We start from the raw sequence: 14,380 nt of genomic DNA on the forward strand, positions 1-14,380 counted from the left end.
TTTATATTTACACAGCCAAAGAGTTCCTGTCTTGCTCCCAATCAGTCATTCTGTGTTGGTGTCTGTTTCTTTTCACTACTTGGTTTATCATCAGAAATAACTAAAACAGAAATCAATTTAACTAATTTCTGCAGGAGATTTTCAGGCTGCTTTTTTCTGTCCTTAAAATTTCTGTAGTTGTCTTCTATTTCTCCCATGCAGTCTCCAAACACCTTTTGTCTTTTCCCACCTTTTGGATAACCGAGTAGGTGTACCACAGGAGAGGGAAACGTTGGTATTGTCCAGAAGGGCAGATGTCAGTAACTGTTTCAGTCTGCTGTTTTGCTTTGGGTCTCATGCAATTGGAAACATCTGCATCATCTTGCTTGAATTCCATAATCTCTTTTGATTAGATTCCTCCTTCTATTTTTCTCTTTTTCCTAACTTCAAAGAAACGTTGTACCTGGAACCTTTCCAGAGTCTTCCTTCACAAGACAATTTTGTCACATTCTCTTTACAGCATTAGGACCTCGGCAGCTGATTTTGTATCATTAGTTCCTGCGTGTTGGGACCTGTAACAAAGGGGCTGGTTTGGCCAACAGCTCTTGGTGTTACAGAATTATTCCTGATGACTCACTCGACAAGAAATGGTTTGAGGCCTGCTGGCGGTATCCTGCAGCAGCAGGGTTCAGGTCAGACAGCCTCCCTCAGCACTCAGGATTATGATCAAGAATGAAGATTTATCCAGAGAATAAAATCAAAGGACAGTCGAATTTAAGTTGCTCATATTGCTGGCACCAAAGAAATGCTTCAGAAAAACACAATTTGACCATTGGAGGCAATGCCAGGCTGTCAGCCTGCGGGTAGGGGTCTGCATCAGGATCAAATGGCCCCATGTCTGGGCAGGAGCACGGCTGTGGGCCCCCACAGGCTGGGGCTCAGGCTCAGCAAGGGCTGGTGGTGCCCTCAGAGCTCCGGCAAGGAATATCTGCTGAGGAAGCCATGAGTTAAATTTATGTATTTAATGAATTCATATAAAAGAGAGAACCTGTCAGGGTCTTAGAATATTATCCACCTAAGGACCCAGTCCAAACGTTACTGGGCTTGGCAAGGTTGGCTGAGCGGCCAGGGCAGGGGAAGGAGAGGTGGTCAGACGAGATGACACTCCAAGATCAGTTGATATGATCAAAAGGTGATAGATCAATGATAAGATAAAATGCTACTCTAATAACATTACCAGGGAAGTCTTAATGCTGTTATCTGCTTTGCCTTTCCAAACACAGCTTTGTCATAATTTTATATAGGGACAGTTTTGCTTTAGAAGCCATTCACTATTCTGCATTCCAGCCTTGGTTTATCTTTTCTGTCAGACATCAGCTGTAACTAAGTTCACAGACTTATGTGAAAATCCTCACAGGGATCAAAACATTTCTACTTAATGCTCCTGCACTGATTGTTATTTGAGGTTCACACAGTGTTTCATCACTGATAATTAATCTTTCCCGGAGCTCTTCAACAGGCGAGAGCTATTATTCAGGAGCAGTGATTAATGTGGAGAATGCCATGAAGACAGACAGCACCTGCCAAGATGAGAGGGCTGAGCTGAACCCAAAGCACTGTCACACTGGAGAACCTCAGATGGCCTCTGTCTATTCCTCAGTTTCCCCACTTAAACAATGACACCTTTCTTATTGTGAGGTGTACAAGACATACCAAGAAAAACACTTCATCAAAAAGTTAGGTATTAAACATTTTAGATGGGATAATAAACAGATGCAGATCAAGAGGGTTACTCGACAGAGCATAGTAAAACATTTCTGCTTAGGGGAGCCATGGCACTTCATGACTTTTTGTGGGCTTCTGCAGGCTGATCTTGTATTTGGTGTGCAAACACAAGTGCGGTGAAGTTTCAGTCTGGATGAAAACTAATGGATACGTACTTTGCAAAGAGCTGTTTCACGAAGGCTGTGTATTAAACAGGAAGTGGCAGACTGTAGAAAGTGGAAAGTAAAACTCACATGAATAACTGTGTGCTCAGTTCAAAGTTGTATGCTTCAATTTATACATTTTAAAAATTTTCCAGTTTTATTTACCTGCTGACTTCAAAGGTCGGGATACTAATAGCCCTGCCGTGGCATTTAATGACATCATTGTCACCTAACACAGAACAGAAAGGGTTCTTTTCTCCCTTTTCAGATTTTTTAAGGTACAGCGGAAACTAAATTAGGTAAACACATCTTTATATATTTTACCGTTGGCACATGTACAGGAAGAATTAAAAAAACCAAGGTTGTTTCATGTTACAACTGATCACAAGGCAGATTTGTCAGTAAAACTGCTCTCTGAAGCTGAGCTAGTAGAACAATAAAAAAAGATATTGAAAATTCTCACCTAACAATTCTCTTTTGCAAGTACTGTGCTGAAGGCTACCTTCAGCCGTCTCCCAGCAATAGCCCTGTGTCCTATAACAGGCAACCTGTGGTCTTCAAAGGCATATTTGCATAGCGGCTGGCTATGGATAACATGAGAGCACAGGTATTGCTTTGCGCTACTTGAATGAATAGCTTCTTTGAATTAGGTGAGCCTATCTTGCATGGTCATTCAGGACTGCATGACACAGGGATAACAGCTGACAGCTTGCTCTGTGCCTGCTCCTGTTTGGATGGATTTTACTTTTGCCTCTTACTGGTGTTCTGGCTTTGTCCAGAGCCCTCAGACCTAGAGGTCATGGAAACCTGCCCACTGATTTAGTATCTTTCCTTCTGTCACCTTCCTTCTAGGTCAACATGATTTTGATTTAGCTGATGCTCTTGATCACCCAGGTAAGTAAATCTCCTATCCTTAGTTTACCATGGCATTTAGACACAATAATACATCTTAAATCCTTTTCCTCGAGGACTAGCATAGGAAGTGGCTATCACTTAATTTAAAGATATACAGAACTTGGAAATGCTAGATTTCAGTGTTTCTGTCATAAACTTAAAACTTTTCTAAAAACAAACAAACAAAAAAAAAAGGCTTTGAAAATATATCACTTCATTTTTAGCTTCTGCTGTTGATACATAAAGACTTACTGAATGCAGCTCTTTAGATTTGCAGATATCTTCTTCTGTTAAGTTGAAAACATTTAAGCTGTTATTGTTTATTGGTGTGCCGTTGGTTCCCACAGATGACATAATTACCAGGAAGCCTACAGTGATCAGAAGACCGACAAGGCCTGTACTGAGTGAGTAATGAAAACAGGTCGTAACTGACTTTAGACATGTAGAAACTGTCTCCCATGGGATTCTTGATCATACTCGCTAATGTACCGTAGATGAGATCATTTGTGTGAATACTAGTTGTCTTCTGTATGTAAAGTGTTCTTTGGACAATTAACAGTTACATGTCTTTACCACTTTCAGTAAGGCTTTTGAGCATGACTGGCCAGTGATGGCATTTTATTTCCTGAAGATCTTCACGCTTTTCTAGCCTGTACTGAACTCCCTGGGGAGTATAGCAATGTGTAACTGTTGCTAAAAATGGGTAACTGTTTCTTTACTTTTTTTTCCCCCATTATCTTTTCTTTTAACATAAATATTCGTGATGATTGATAACAGACTTGGAAAAGAACCACAAGGAATTTGGGTATTCTTTCTTTTCCCCATATATTTATTTAATACTATCTAGTACTGATTGTGTCAGAAAGTAAAAAAAGGCTCTGAACAGCAAAGAACCAAAAGGTTTTAGCTGTAGTCCTGAGGATGACAAATGATGATTTCCAACGAACACTGGTCATTTCTGAAAAAAACCCGAAATACAACCAACAACAAAACCACACATGCATTTATGATGGAACATTTTATAATAACATAGAGATTTTTCAACTAATCTACACTGAAAGAAATTTCTGGCCATCAACAAAATGCTTGGATCAGGAAATGCTGGATAACATTAGCACACACAACATTCAGTCTTTTTCTGGATAAACATCGCAATAAATCTTTAGGTACATGAAAGCAGTTACATATGATTCCCTGGCCCACTCTTTGAACAAACAGGGGCAGCATTTCATGAATGTGGTATCTGCTAAATCCTGTTAATGGTTGCATTCTTCCTTCCCACTTCATTTTGCAAAGCAAATCTGTGTTTGGTCTAGATTAGAAGTGTCTGTTGTAAAGTACTGCTAAGCCACTGCCCTCATTTAGCTAACTGTCCTGAATTCTTTTAAAGTCAGTGGAGATAAATCAGCATGTCTAGGGAGATGGTTCATATGACTCTAAATGTGTATTTGTTCTCATCCTAATATAGATATTTCAAGTAGGTTACTTGAATTATGCCCTAAAAAACTCTATTCTCGCGTCATGTTTTAAGGGTAACCTAGGGATGCCAATATCTACAGCGAAGCTGCCTCAGTCAGATGAAAGGAATTTGATTTTTAGAGACTCCTAAAACTGTTAGATATATGACTGTCAGATGATTATCTGCCCTACCTGAATCAACTTCATTAATTTTTGAGAATTAAGAACTCTATGTTTTCCAAACCATTTTGGAATTTCTTTCAGCACTGCAGAGGATTCCCAGGAGTTTAAAGGCAATTAAAACTAATTTAAAAAAAGCAGTATTCAAAATCATTTACCAGATTTGGAAAGTACAGAAAGATGATACAAGAGTATGTCCTAGCATGTGCCTAATGTTTCATCTTAACCTCAGGGTTTTCTCTATGTCTTATGCAGCCAGCATCATTGAGAAATGAGGTTGGCTGAGATGATGATTTTGGTTCAGCTGAGGTCAACTACTACACAGGTCATGTCCTCTGGGCATCCCTTCCCACACACCTCTGCTGGAGTTGAAGCTCTCCTGTAGGCACCTCCTATCTGGTTTAACAAAATTCAACACAAAATTTAATGGAAGGTGATGTTTATTTACAAAATCTCTAAATAAGTTGATTTTACCCATTCACATTCATCCTGCCATTGATGTAATTCAGCCATCTGCTCAAACGCACATACTCAGGAGCACCAAGATGTGTGTGCTTAGGTGGTCTGGTGAGCATCATGTGCAACACAGGACAAGGTATGCCAGCTACCGAGTCCTTATCCTGTCTCTGTGGTTCTTCTTGATCAGAAATGACAAGCTAGTTTATGTACAGACCTTTTCTGCCCTTTAGGAGTCATCAGCTATTATGGAGAGGTCCTTTGCCTCATAATCTTGCTTACTTCAGCTTCTCTGGTCAGGTTGCTGCCAGAAACTATCTGCTTTTGCTTTTTTGGGGTACACAGACTATGCCTACAGTCTATTTTCTGGGTGGGCAAACAGGAAAAGTAGTGGAATAGATGGTAGGCTGCAACCTTTTCCTTTAGAGCGCCCTTCTGCTTTTCCTCTGCTGACAAGTCATCTGTGCTGTCATCTTATCAGAGTGTAGGCCGGGTGGTAAGAACGCATTCCTCAACTTTACTGCTGGGGACGGTGAGCTTTATTGTCTGTTCTTTTAACCCTTTGCTCTGCTGTTTTTTCTGGTCCCTACAGACACATGCATTTCCATTTGTATTTCATTCATACCAACCTTAGTATTTCTGCAACAAATCTCTGCATGAGCCCTCCAGAGTGGAACCTTGCATTTTACCTGGATTCTTCATCTTGATAATTAATTGAATCCGGTTTGCAATTTATTCCTTCTTACAGTGTTAGTGTTTGACAGGTAAAGGTATTTTTGAAATGCAACTTTCTGCTGGCCAGACACCAACAGGACCAACACCTGACATGAACAAGCCAAGTCATGCAATATGAATTTGATTATTTTCATACCATATTTCCTGGTTACATCAAAAGATTTCTGAGTTGTTATACAAATAAGACTAGATTTTGTACAAAAGCAGCTTCCCAGTCCCTCTAGATATGAAGAACATGAGAAGGCAGAGTTCTGTATGGTGGTGCATTTGGATGGATTTTCCTAGGGTTTGGGAATTCTGAAACAATTATAATGAAAAGAACATATATGTAATGGAGCATCTGTCTAATTTCTGTGGCAATAAGCATAGATATCAAAATTTAGGTAGAATTTGCTGTCCCTTTTCTTCTGATTCATTCTAGCACTCCACATTTATAAGGAGCAAGAAAGGGATTCTTGGAGTTAAGACATCCATCTAATGTATTTCTGCCTATTACTCAGCGACCTTTCAGAACTCACCATCGTTCCATACACACCCTAAAATACCACTCACATACTCATACCTACACCTGCATGCTAGAAATGGAGTTCCTCTTGTTTATGCGTCTGCAGCTCATGGACAAATTATTGAATGGAAAATTCCATACCAGGTACAGCAAGACACATGTACAGTGCTGGCGGAATGGTTGTAGTTTGTTGATTCACTGTGTAACATGCACATGCAGACATTAAAGTATATTTTAAAACCTTTATAGCTCAGCCAAAGCAAAGCAGACTGTCACCCGACCTCAGACAGGCGCATATGATTGCTTGAAGCAAAAATTTTTATGTCATGATGACCCTTACATAAATTAGTTGATTCAGTCTCTCTGCACAAGTAGGTTTCTTACTTCCCAGCATTTGTTCTTGAAATAGGTATTCAGTTTTTATAGTTCAACAAATTACACTTATGCCAAACATGCATATACCAGTTTTAACCATAGGCATAAATTTTAACAAATAAGTATATTGTAAAAATAGATATATTTTAACATAGATAATTTTATTTATGTACTTACAGTTATATTGAAAAGGTATTGATCTTGATTGCACTGTGAGATTTATTCTGGGCTTATTTAAAGCAGGAAAAAATCTTTTGTATTCAGAGTAGAAAATATCATATAATGATATGTCAGTTATTCTGTGGGCAAATATTACATTCTATAAGAGTTTTCAAGAAAAGTGTAATACCTTATTTGAATGTGTGGGACTGACCTGAAAAAGTTGCTTGTCAAACATTCAGTTTTACATTTTCTATCATCCCTCAGTAATTGTGTGTAACTCACTTCTCTAATCTTCCTCCTTTGCATTTTCAGACAATGATCTGCATTTAGGAGATGCTCTTGGTGGGGGTGAGTACTCTCTTCTTTTCTCAAATATAATGGGGTTTTTCAGTAGCCTTTTTCTGAAGTCTACCTAATCTTTGAAAAGAGATTTCAAGACTGCAGGAGGAACTTTGGTAATGGGAGTCATTACAAGCCCTGTACATGCAGCCCTTTTGCCAGAGGCCATCGTGCAGAGTGGGGACAGCAGGACGGGCTGTGTCTGGTTCCCAGCTACAGGACTTGCAGGCTGGCCTGCCTGTGCAAGCTGAAGTCAACTGTGGTTTACATTACCAGGCCATGCTACCACAGGCTTGGCTGGGCAGAGGATGCACTGCCCATTCAGTTGCCATGGTTCAGGGTGGTGGCCTCTGGCAGAAGGCTGAAAACAACAGGTGATGGCAGTAGTTTCTTCAGCTACCAAAAATAAGTCTGCCTAAGATTAGGAATCAGAGGTAGCAGTGGGTAGAGAGAGGTGTGAGCTTGTTGTAGCTCTACTGATCACAAATCAAGAAAGCAGGAAGGTTTCAGGGATGAGCACTGATGGACGTAATACAGATTGAGCTTGAAGCAGCCAAGCTGTTGTAACATGATGTAACTTCCACGTATTTCTATAATATCCAGACTTGACCTAGGAAGTATGCACAGTACTGTGCTGAGCTGTGTAGATGTATAAAATCCTTGACTTTGGGAATTTTTGCACCACATATTGTTTAGTGTGTTTAGAGGCATACCAAGGATGTGAAGTATTCTAGAATGGTTCTTATACACTGAAATTATTTAAAATGCAAGTAGTATTGAATCAAAGCATAGAAATCCACTTGAATCAAGGGTACACAAAAGAAAAAATACTTCTCAGCCCATTGTATAGAACCTCTGAAATGTGACTCCAGTCTCAGTGGTGTGGTTTACCTGTGTTTCAGTCATAGAGAATCACACCTTTATATCATTCTTTCCTATTTCTAGGGCTTTCCACATTTCCAGTTCCCCTATGTTTGAATGACATGTTAGTTCACACTTTGTAAACTATCTAATTTTGTTTAGAATTCCCATGTTTATATTGCCATTTCTTCCTGCCTGTACTAATTGTTCCATTCCTGCAAGTTTTTAATGAGTTAAATTTGCGACTGAATTGGTTGAAGAAAGGACAGCAAGAGCGGGCCTACTCCATACAGACAGAGCAACAGCCCTGGACGTTAGCTTTGGCAGGTTTTGACCTGAGTCAGCTCTTGCTACTCCCAGCACTGTATGGGTAGTTTGGAAACTGCTATTAGTCATCAGAGCTCTGGCTCTATCCAATGCATCTATTTCTAATACTTTGGCAAAAATTATGGTCAAATACCAGCACAAAGTCCTAAACAAAAAAGCTGAAGTCTGAGTTCATTCTGCACTGTTCAAGAGCAGAAAATTCATCATGCATTAGATAAATTCAGCCTCTGTCAGACGAAACTAATCTGCAGATCTTATTAATACCTGCTGATGGCACAGAAATAACCTGTTGCCACCTGCCCAGCCCAGAACACCAGCTTCTCTGATGGCTCTGCATAACTGCCCCACTGACACCCAGAGTAACACACTGCGCTTCCCAGCTGTCAGCATTAAACAGTGTTAGTAGTTGCCAGAAACACATTGAATATTTCCTCTCAACATTTTTGTGAATTCTTCTCTCACACACAATCCTTTTTTTAATTCACCGGAGGACAAATTAGAGATAGGTATAAAATCTCAGGTTATCATACTCTTTACGTACAGCTCTCAGTTTTGCCTGTTCAACCACCTAACAATATTAATTATCAATAGGTGATATCTCAAGGAAACCTTTATACCCACCTCTTCCACCACGACCGGGAAGCTATAGTAATTCTGGTAAGAATATTTTGTCTTGTGAATATCTAGCACTATGAGCTGTTCAGAGCAGATATTTTGAATAGTTCACTCTCTTATTTCTTTATTAATAGTTTTTATCATCCCTTCCCACCATCTCCCTTTTGTAATCACTGTTCCTGACCCAGCATCTGGAAAGATTTTCTGAGTTTTAGTGTTGGTACCATAAAGATTTTCTGTCTGCCCACAGTGTGGGATGTTGACTTCTAAATGGCATGAGACTAACACTCCTCTTGTTTGCCTTTTCATTCTGGGTATGTATACACTGAATCATGCTAAGGTTCAAACGTGACATCTAACCACAGGGCATGGATAAGCCTGTGTTCAAATCCATACTGAGATGTGCATCTGAGATGGCCCTGGGGTGTATAACAGGTGGGACAGGGGACATAGATGTAAGCCTGTACTGCTTTTGGATGTGGTCCCAGACACCCACTGAAATAAATTGCAAATGGCACATCTATCCCAGCTGCCACCACGTATCCCATATTTACTTCTGGTGTGATTGTAGCGGTAAGCTGTGGGCAAGTCCTTCTGGAGTCTTTCCCGGAATGGACCCACTGGCTTCCTGCTCTAGGAACTGCTGGGGTTTGAGGTGTTCATATTATATAAGGATTTGTGCTACTGAAAGCCCAAGCCCACACATCCCACAGGTGCCAATACAGATGCAGAACAGGTAGACTCCAACAGTTTTAGTACTCCAGCTTCCAGCTGAATTTGAATAGGTGACTGCTCAGTGCAAGACACCTGACCCATCCACCACATCGAAGCTGGGATTTCAAAGGTCTCTCACCCTTCCCTAGAACATTACAAAAAACTGGACAAGGGAGCTGAAGGGGTTACCATTGTTCAGATAATTTTGCCACATAAATCCTAATATTTATCTTGCAGGAGGTTTTGACGACTCAGATCTCCTCGATGGGAAGCCTTTACCACCACACATAACAGGTAGTATTTGCCAGTTCTCCTTGCAGCTTCTTCCTAATATTTGTAACTTGGAGCTGGCTGGTTTTGCTTTAGCAGTAATGTTTGTCACTGAAGGTATAGGACAAGACTCTGCTATTTTTATTTAGATTACATATCCTTCTCCACAAACCATGGCTTTGAGCCTGAAGCTCAAATGTGAAACATATTCCCAACCACTTTGTAGCATTCTGGCATATGCCCGAACCCTGCAGGATTTATTGCTTTGAATTCCATTAGGACAGTCCCAAAGCAAGGGGCTTCTGCTGAGATCTGAAAGTAGATGTACTGGGCCTATGATCTTGACTTGAATTATTGATAAATCATCTGTTTGTCTGGCAATAGAGAACAGCCAGATTATACTGGCCTCCCATTCCCTGTGATATCAGCTTGATGTAGACTGCTAAGCATTATCCTTTTTTTAGAAGATAATATTCTTCTCCAAAAACAAGTCGTTGAGAGGATGGATGGTTATTCCTTGGGCCAGCACAGCTGTCAGTGGGGACTGGGAGGGGAGCTCCTCCATCACAGTCCTGCCAAGCCACCCCCTTTCACCCTCTGTCACACTTTGCTGAGTAAAAGACTTTGTTCTCAAAACAAGATGAAAAACACTTCTTGATTAAAGTTCACTCTCTATTCCAGGAGAAGAGGAGCATCATTTCAATCATGGCGGAAACACGGGTATAGTAAACAAACTATTTTGTAATTAGTTTCTGATCATCATAGAATAGTAAGAAAATGTTAGCCTTATAAAAGTAGTACATATACTAAATGAGGCTTTAAGACACCATTTTCACACTAGCTGTAATGTAATAATTTCTAGTCTTCTGCTTAATTCTTCTTAATGAATTTCCAGTGTTTCACCAAACAATTCTCACAGTTTGGCAAAAGCACCCCTTATTAGAGAATATGCTTAAGTCAAACCCTTTTGGTGTCCCTAAAGAAAACCTCTCTCTTTTTTCACAGATTCAGGATTAATAGCTGGAGTTACATCTCCTATAATTTCTGCCTTTGTAATATTAGTTGTGGGATCGATAGCGGCCTACTCTGCTTACAAGAACAAGAGACTTTGTTTCAAACCACAAGGTAAGACCAAATCAATTTCCCACTTTCCAAGCTGATTTAGTGCTGAAGTAGATGGGAATTTTACAAACAATTTCAGTCAGGGAAGAAATAGGTCAGGGATGAGGGCATTTGAAAATCTCATCCTGAACAACCTCACTGGTCTGTAAGAGGTAGTGGTAATTAATATTCTTCATCAAGGACAAGTATAGGAAGACATAACATGCCCAGAAGATGGATGTATGTCACTTTACGAAGGAAATTACACAACATGAGGACTCTGCCACCACAGAGGTGACTGATTGTTGTGGCTCTGTGCCTGGAAACCAGCCTGCATGGCCCAGGTCAGCCTCGCCTGGGGCACCCCAAGTACCCTCTGGCCAGGGCCGCCATTTCAGTTCTGGCCTAGGTGGGCCTCCTGCCCCAGCCTGCGCCACATTCCCACATGCATCCCCACACGCCTGCCCCGGCTGTGAGCCTGGAGGGATGGCTGTTTCCTGGCTTACCCGTGGGCTGGGCTAGTTGGCTTGCCTTCATTTGGTGATGGCTGGCCCATCCATGGGGCCCATTTGCCATCACCTTCCCACCACTGGGGAGGCAACAGCTCAGGCTCCCATGCGGCTGCCCTTGGCTCTCGGCTCTTTGGGAACAGCCTGGCCCTGGCTCTTTGCTGCCATAGAGGTCAATTTAAAACTTTAATTTGCATTATTTGTTCCATAATGGGAATAACGACTAAGACACGAGCGAAACACAGGAGTGTGGAGAATCTTCACAGGCATTTCTGAGACATCTGGGATCCCCTGGCACTGCAGAGAGCCTCAGTCTGGGGGTGCCATGGTGGGCTCCAGGGCAGCTGTTGCTGCCCGGACGCCGGGGGAAGGCTTGGGCAGAGCGACACTGGAGAGATGCAGCCAGAGCACAGCCCAGGATGCTCTAGGGGAGGCTGGTCAGGGCTGCCAAGGCTGTGTGTGCCCTCAGGGTCCTGACAATCACTTACTTTTCTCTGTTTCTATGGCTGGAGTGTAGCCAAAGCATCAGGTCAGGGATCCTATAGCCCTTTGGAAATGGAGAGTGAGACAAACAGGGAATTCTGTCTGTATGTCTCTGGGGGTGAGAGGTTCCCATCTGCTGCCTCAAAAGGACTGGAGCAAAAAAAAACCAGGAAAGCTGGCAAAGGGCATCTGTGGTGAAAATACTGAATGTTCGATCTTCATTTTTCAGGTGGGGATACAGTATAAACCACTGAAAGAAGAGTGGCCTTCTGATGACAGACTCCTTTTGTTGGTGACATTCAGCCCACAGACCCAACAATTTTGTTCTATTTTATCATTCTGACAAAAGAAAATCTCCCTCTAAAGAACGTTATGTTGAGACACTGAAATTCTGCTCTCTTTTACCTGATGTCACCCTTGCACCTTGAGCTTTATGTCATTGAAGATGTGCTTAAAAGGTCAAGGGATTTTATTGAACTATCCAACCTGCATTCATAAAGGCTAGAAACACATTTTGATTCAGAAGTTATTTTAAGCAACAAAAAAATCAAGTTTAATATAAGCTAAAATTTGAAAAATTTTGGTTTGTGAGCATTTGTGTCACTGCACAATTTTTTTCCTGCTTTCAAAATTAGCCAAAATACTTAATACTTCTGATAAAATAGGAGTAAAGAAATCGCTGTTTCCATTCATACGTATTGGGTTTCTTAAGTATATTTCTGTATTGTTTATAATGGTTAAGGAAAATTTGAAGTTGTATAAAGGATTAAAAGTTTTAATGCCTTTGCTTTGTATTTATGTCTGAATTCTAGCAAAGTGAAAGGAGCTATAGATGGAAAATCAATTCTTAATTTGAAAATATAGCATGAAAAGAATACGTACATTGACAAACCACTGTTTAAAAAAAAATAAAAATTAGAGGAACACATGCTGGTTTATTTATTTATTTATTTATTACTGAAATGTGTTTGGCTTTTCTCAGGAACTGGAATTTCACATAAATTTTGCTCGTCTTCTTGAACTTAGGCCCTGCTTTAGAAGCCTTTAAAGGCAATAATCTGGCAGGCTTTTTTTTTTTTTTTTTTTTTTAAGAAATGTATCATTCATAATTTCTGTAAAGGGGAAATAGGTACAAAGTTTTCTGAATGTTTTAGAATGAGTCCATGACACTTTGTTCTATAAAATCTATGTGACACCAACTTTTAAACTTCATACATATATGGAGGTATGGTTGATAGTTTTGCTAGCAAGGCTGTTTCACTTTTTTCCCTTGTTCCTGATCAACCTTGCCATACAAACAAATGTCCTTATGTAGACAGATCTATCAACAAAACCTAACACTTCTCCAGTCTGTGTCTTCATATAGCTAACTGAACCAAAATATTAGCAAACTAATGAAATGCAGCCAAAAGCTGGCAGAACTAGTAGTTTACTGACATAATCCTGCAACACAGACATTTTAGCTAACTCTTTAAAGCATAGAGGAAATCTGTGTTTTATCTTCATCTTATATGTGAAGCATGCTTTTCCTTACTGAAATTCCATGTAGATGGAGGCAAACATGACTTTGTGTTTATTAAATTGTTGAGAGAAAGACGGAATCTGAACAAGTACTCTTTTCATAAAATAAAACACTATTCTATCTAAATTATGCTTTAAATGGATATACAATGGTTGCTGAGGAGATTACCACAATCTTTATTTTGATCCTGAAAATAAGCAATGACAACGTACAACAATTTAAATATGGAAATATCTTAACATCTTGATAACACACAAATGAACAAGCACCTTTGTGGTTATCACTTGCAACTTATGAATGAGAACATATTTTTAAAATAGTTTTCAAGGACATTTGATACTTCTTAGAAAATACTAATTTGCCATGTTAACAGTTAAAACAGATTGAGATATATTTTGCCAGGTAGACATAAAGTTTCGACTAATGAAATGTTAAGTGTTTTGTAGTTACCACTTCATTTTTTTGTTTTACAATGAAAATATGTATTTTGTTTCTTTCTCTTGACAAGTTTCAATAAACTCATGCTGTGTTTTATCTAAGGTGATCTGAGTTTTGTTTGTTTTGTTTGTTACTTTCTGGGACATATGCTGACTGACAACTTTTATATACAAATTCATCTATGTCCCACTAGGGAAGAGAAAGAAATGCTTCAAATTAAAGACTTCAGGGGAAAAAAAGAAAACAGCTTAAGAATTATTTTTTTTCAGGAGCATTGTCCAGAGAAGGATCTATGTGCATTATTAACATTTTTGCTTTTGAAATATTACTACAATTTATTTATATTTGTTCATGGTATTTTCAAAAATATTTCTTGTGTTAAAATTACTAGCCAAAAAGCAGATGTTTTTATGGTGAATTTGAACAAAATCCATTAACCTGAACTACTAAACCCTACCCACCCAAGTGTTTAACCTTCTGAAGATCTTTGGTCTAATTACATCAACATATGAGTGCAGGCACACTTTTC

At 39.8% G+C, this 14,380-nt stretch overlaps 1 protein-coding gene across 1 annotated transcript; it reads left to right on the forward strand.

Annotated features, from left to right (window-relative positions):
* Positions 1-607: 607 nt before the first annotated feature.
* Positions 608-12,881, forward strand: XG (Xg glycoprotein (Xg blood group)). The gene is made up of 9 exons (XM_056329091.1): positions 608-671; positions 2,760-2,801; positions 3,149-3,205; positions 6,985-7,020; positions 8,791-8,856; positions 9,766-9,822; positions 10,480-10,518; positions 10,804-10,923; positions 12,121-12,881. The coding sequence occupies exons 1-9, from the start codon at positions 608-610 to the stop codon at positions 12,135-12,137; spliced, it is 498 nt and encodes a 165-aa protein (XP_056185066.1). The 3' UTR covers positions 12,138-12,881.
* The last annotated feature ends 1,499 nt before the right edge of the window (positions 12,882-14,380 follow it).

The sequence above is a fragment of the Falco biarmicus genome, chromosome 2, assembly GCF_023638135.1.
Source record: "Falco biarmicus isolate bFalBia1 chromosome 2, bFalBia1.pri, whole genome shotgun sequence".
NCBI lineage: Eukaryota > Metazoa > Chordata > Aves > Falconiformes > Falconidae > Falco > Falco biarmicus.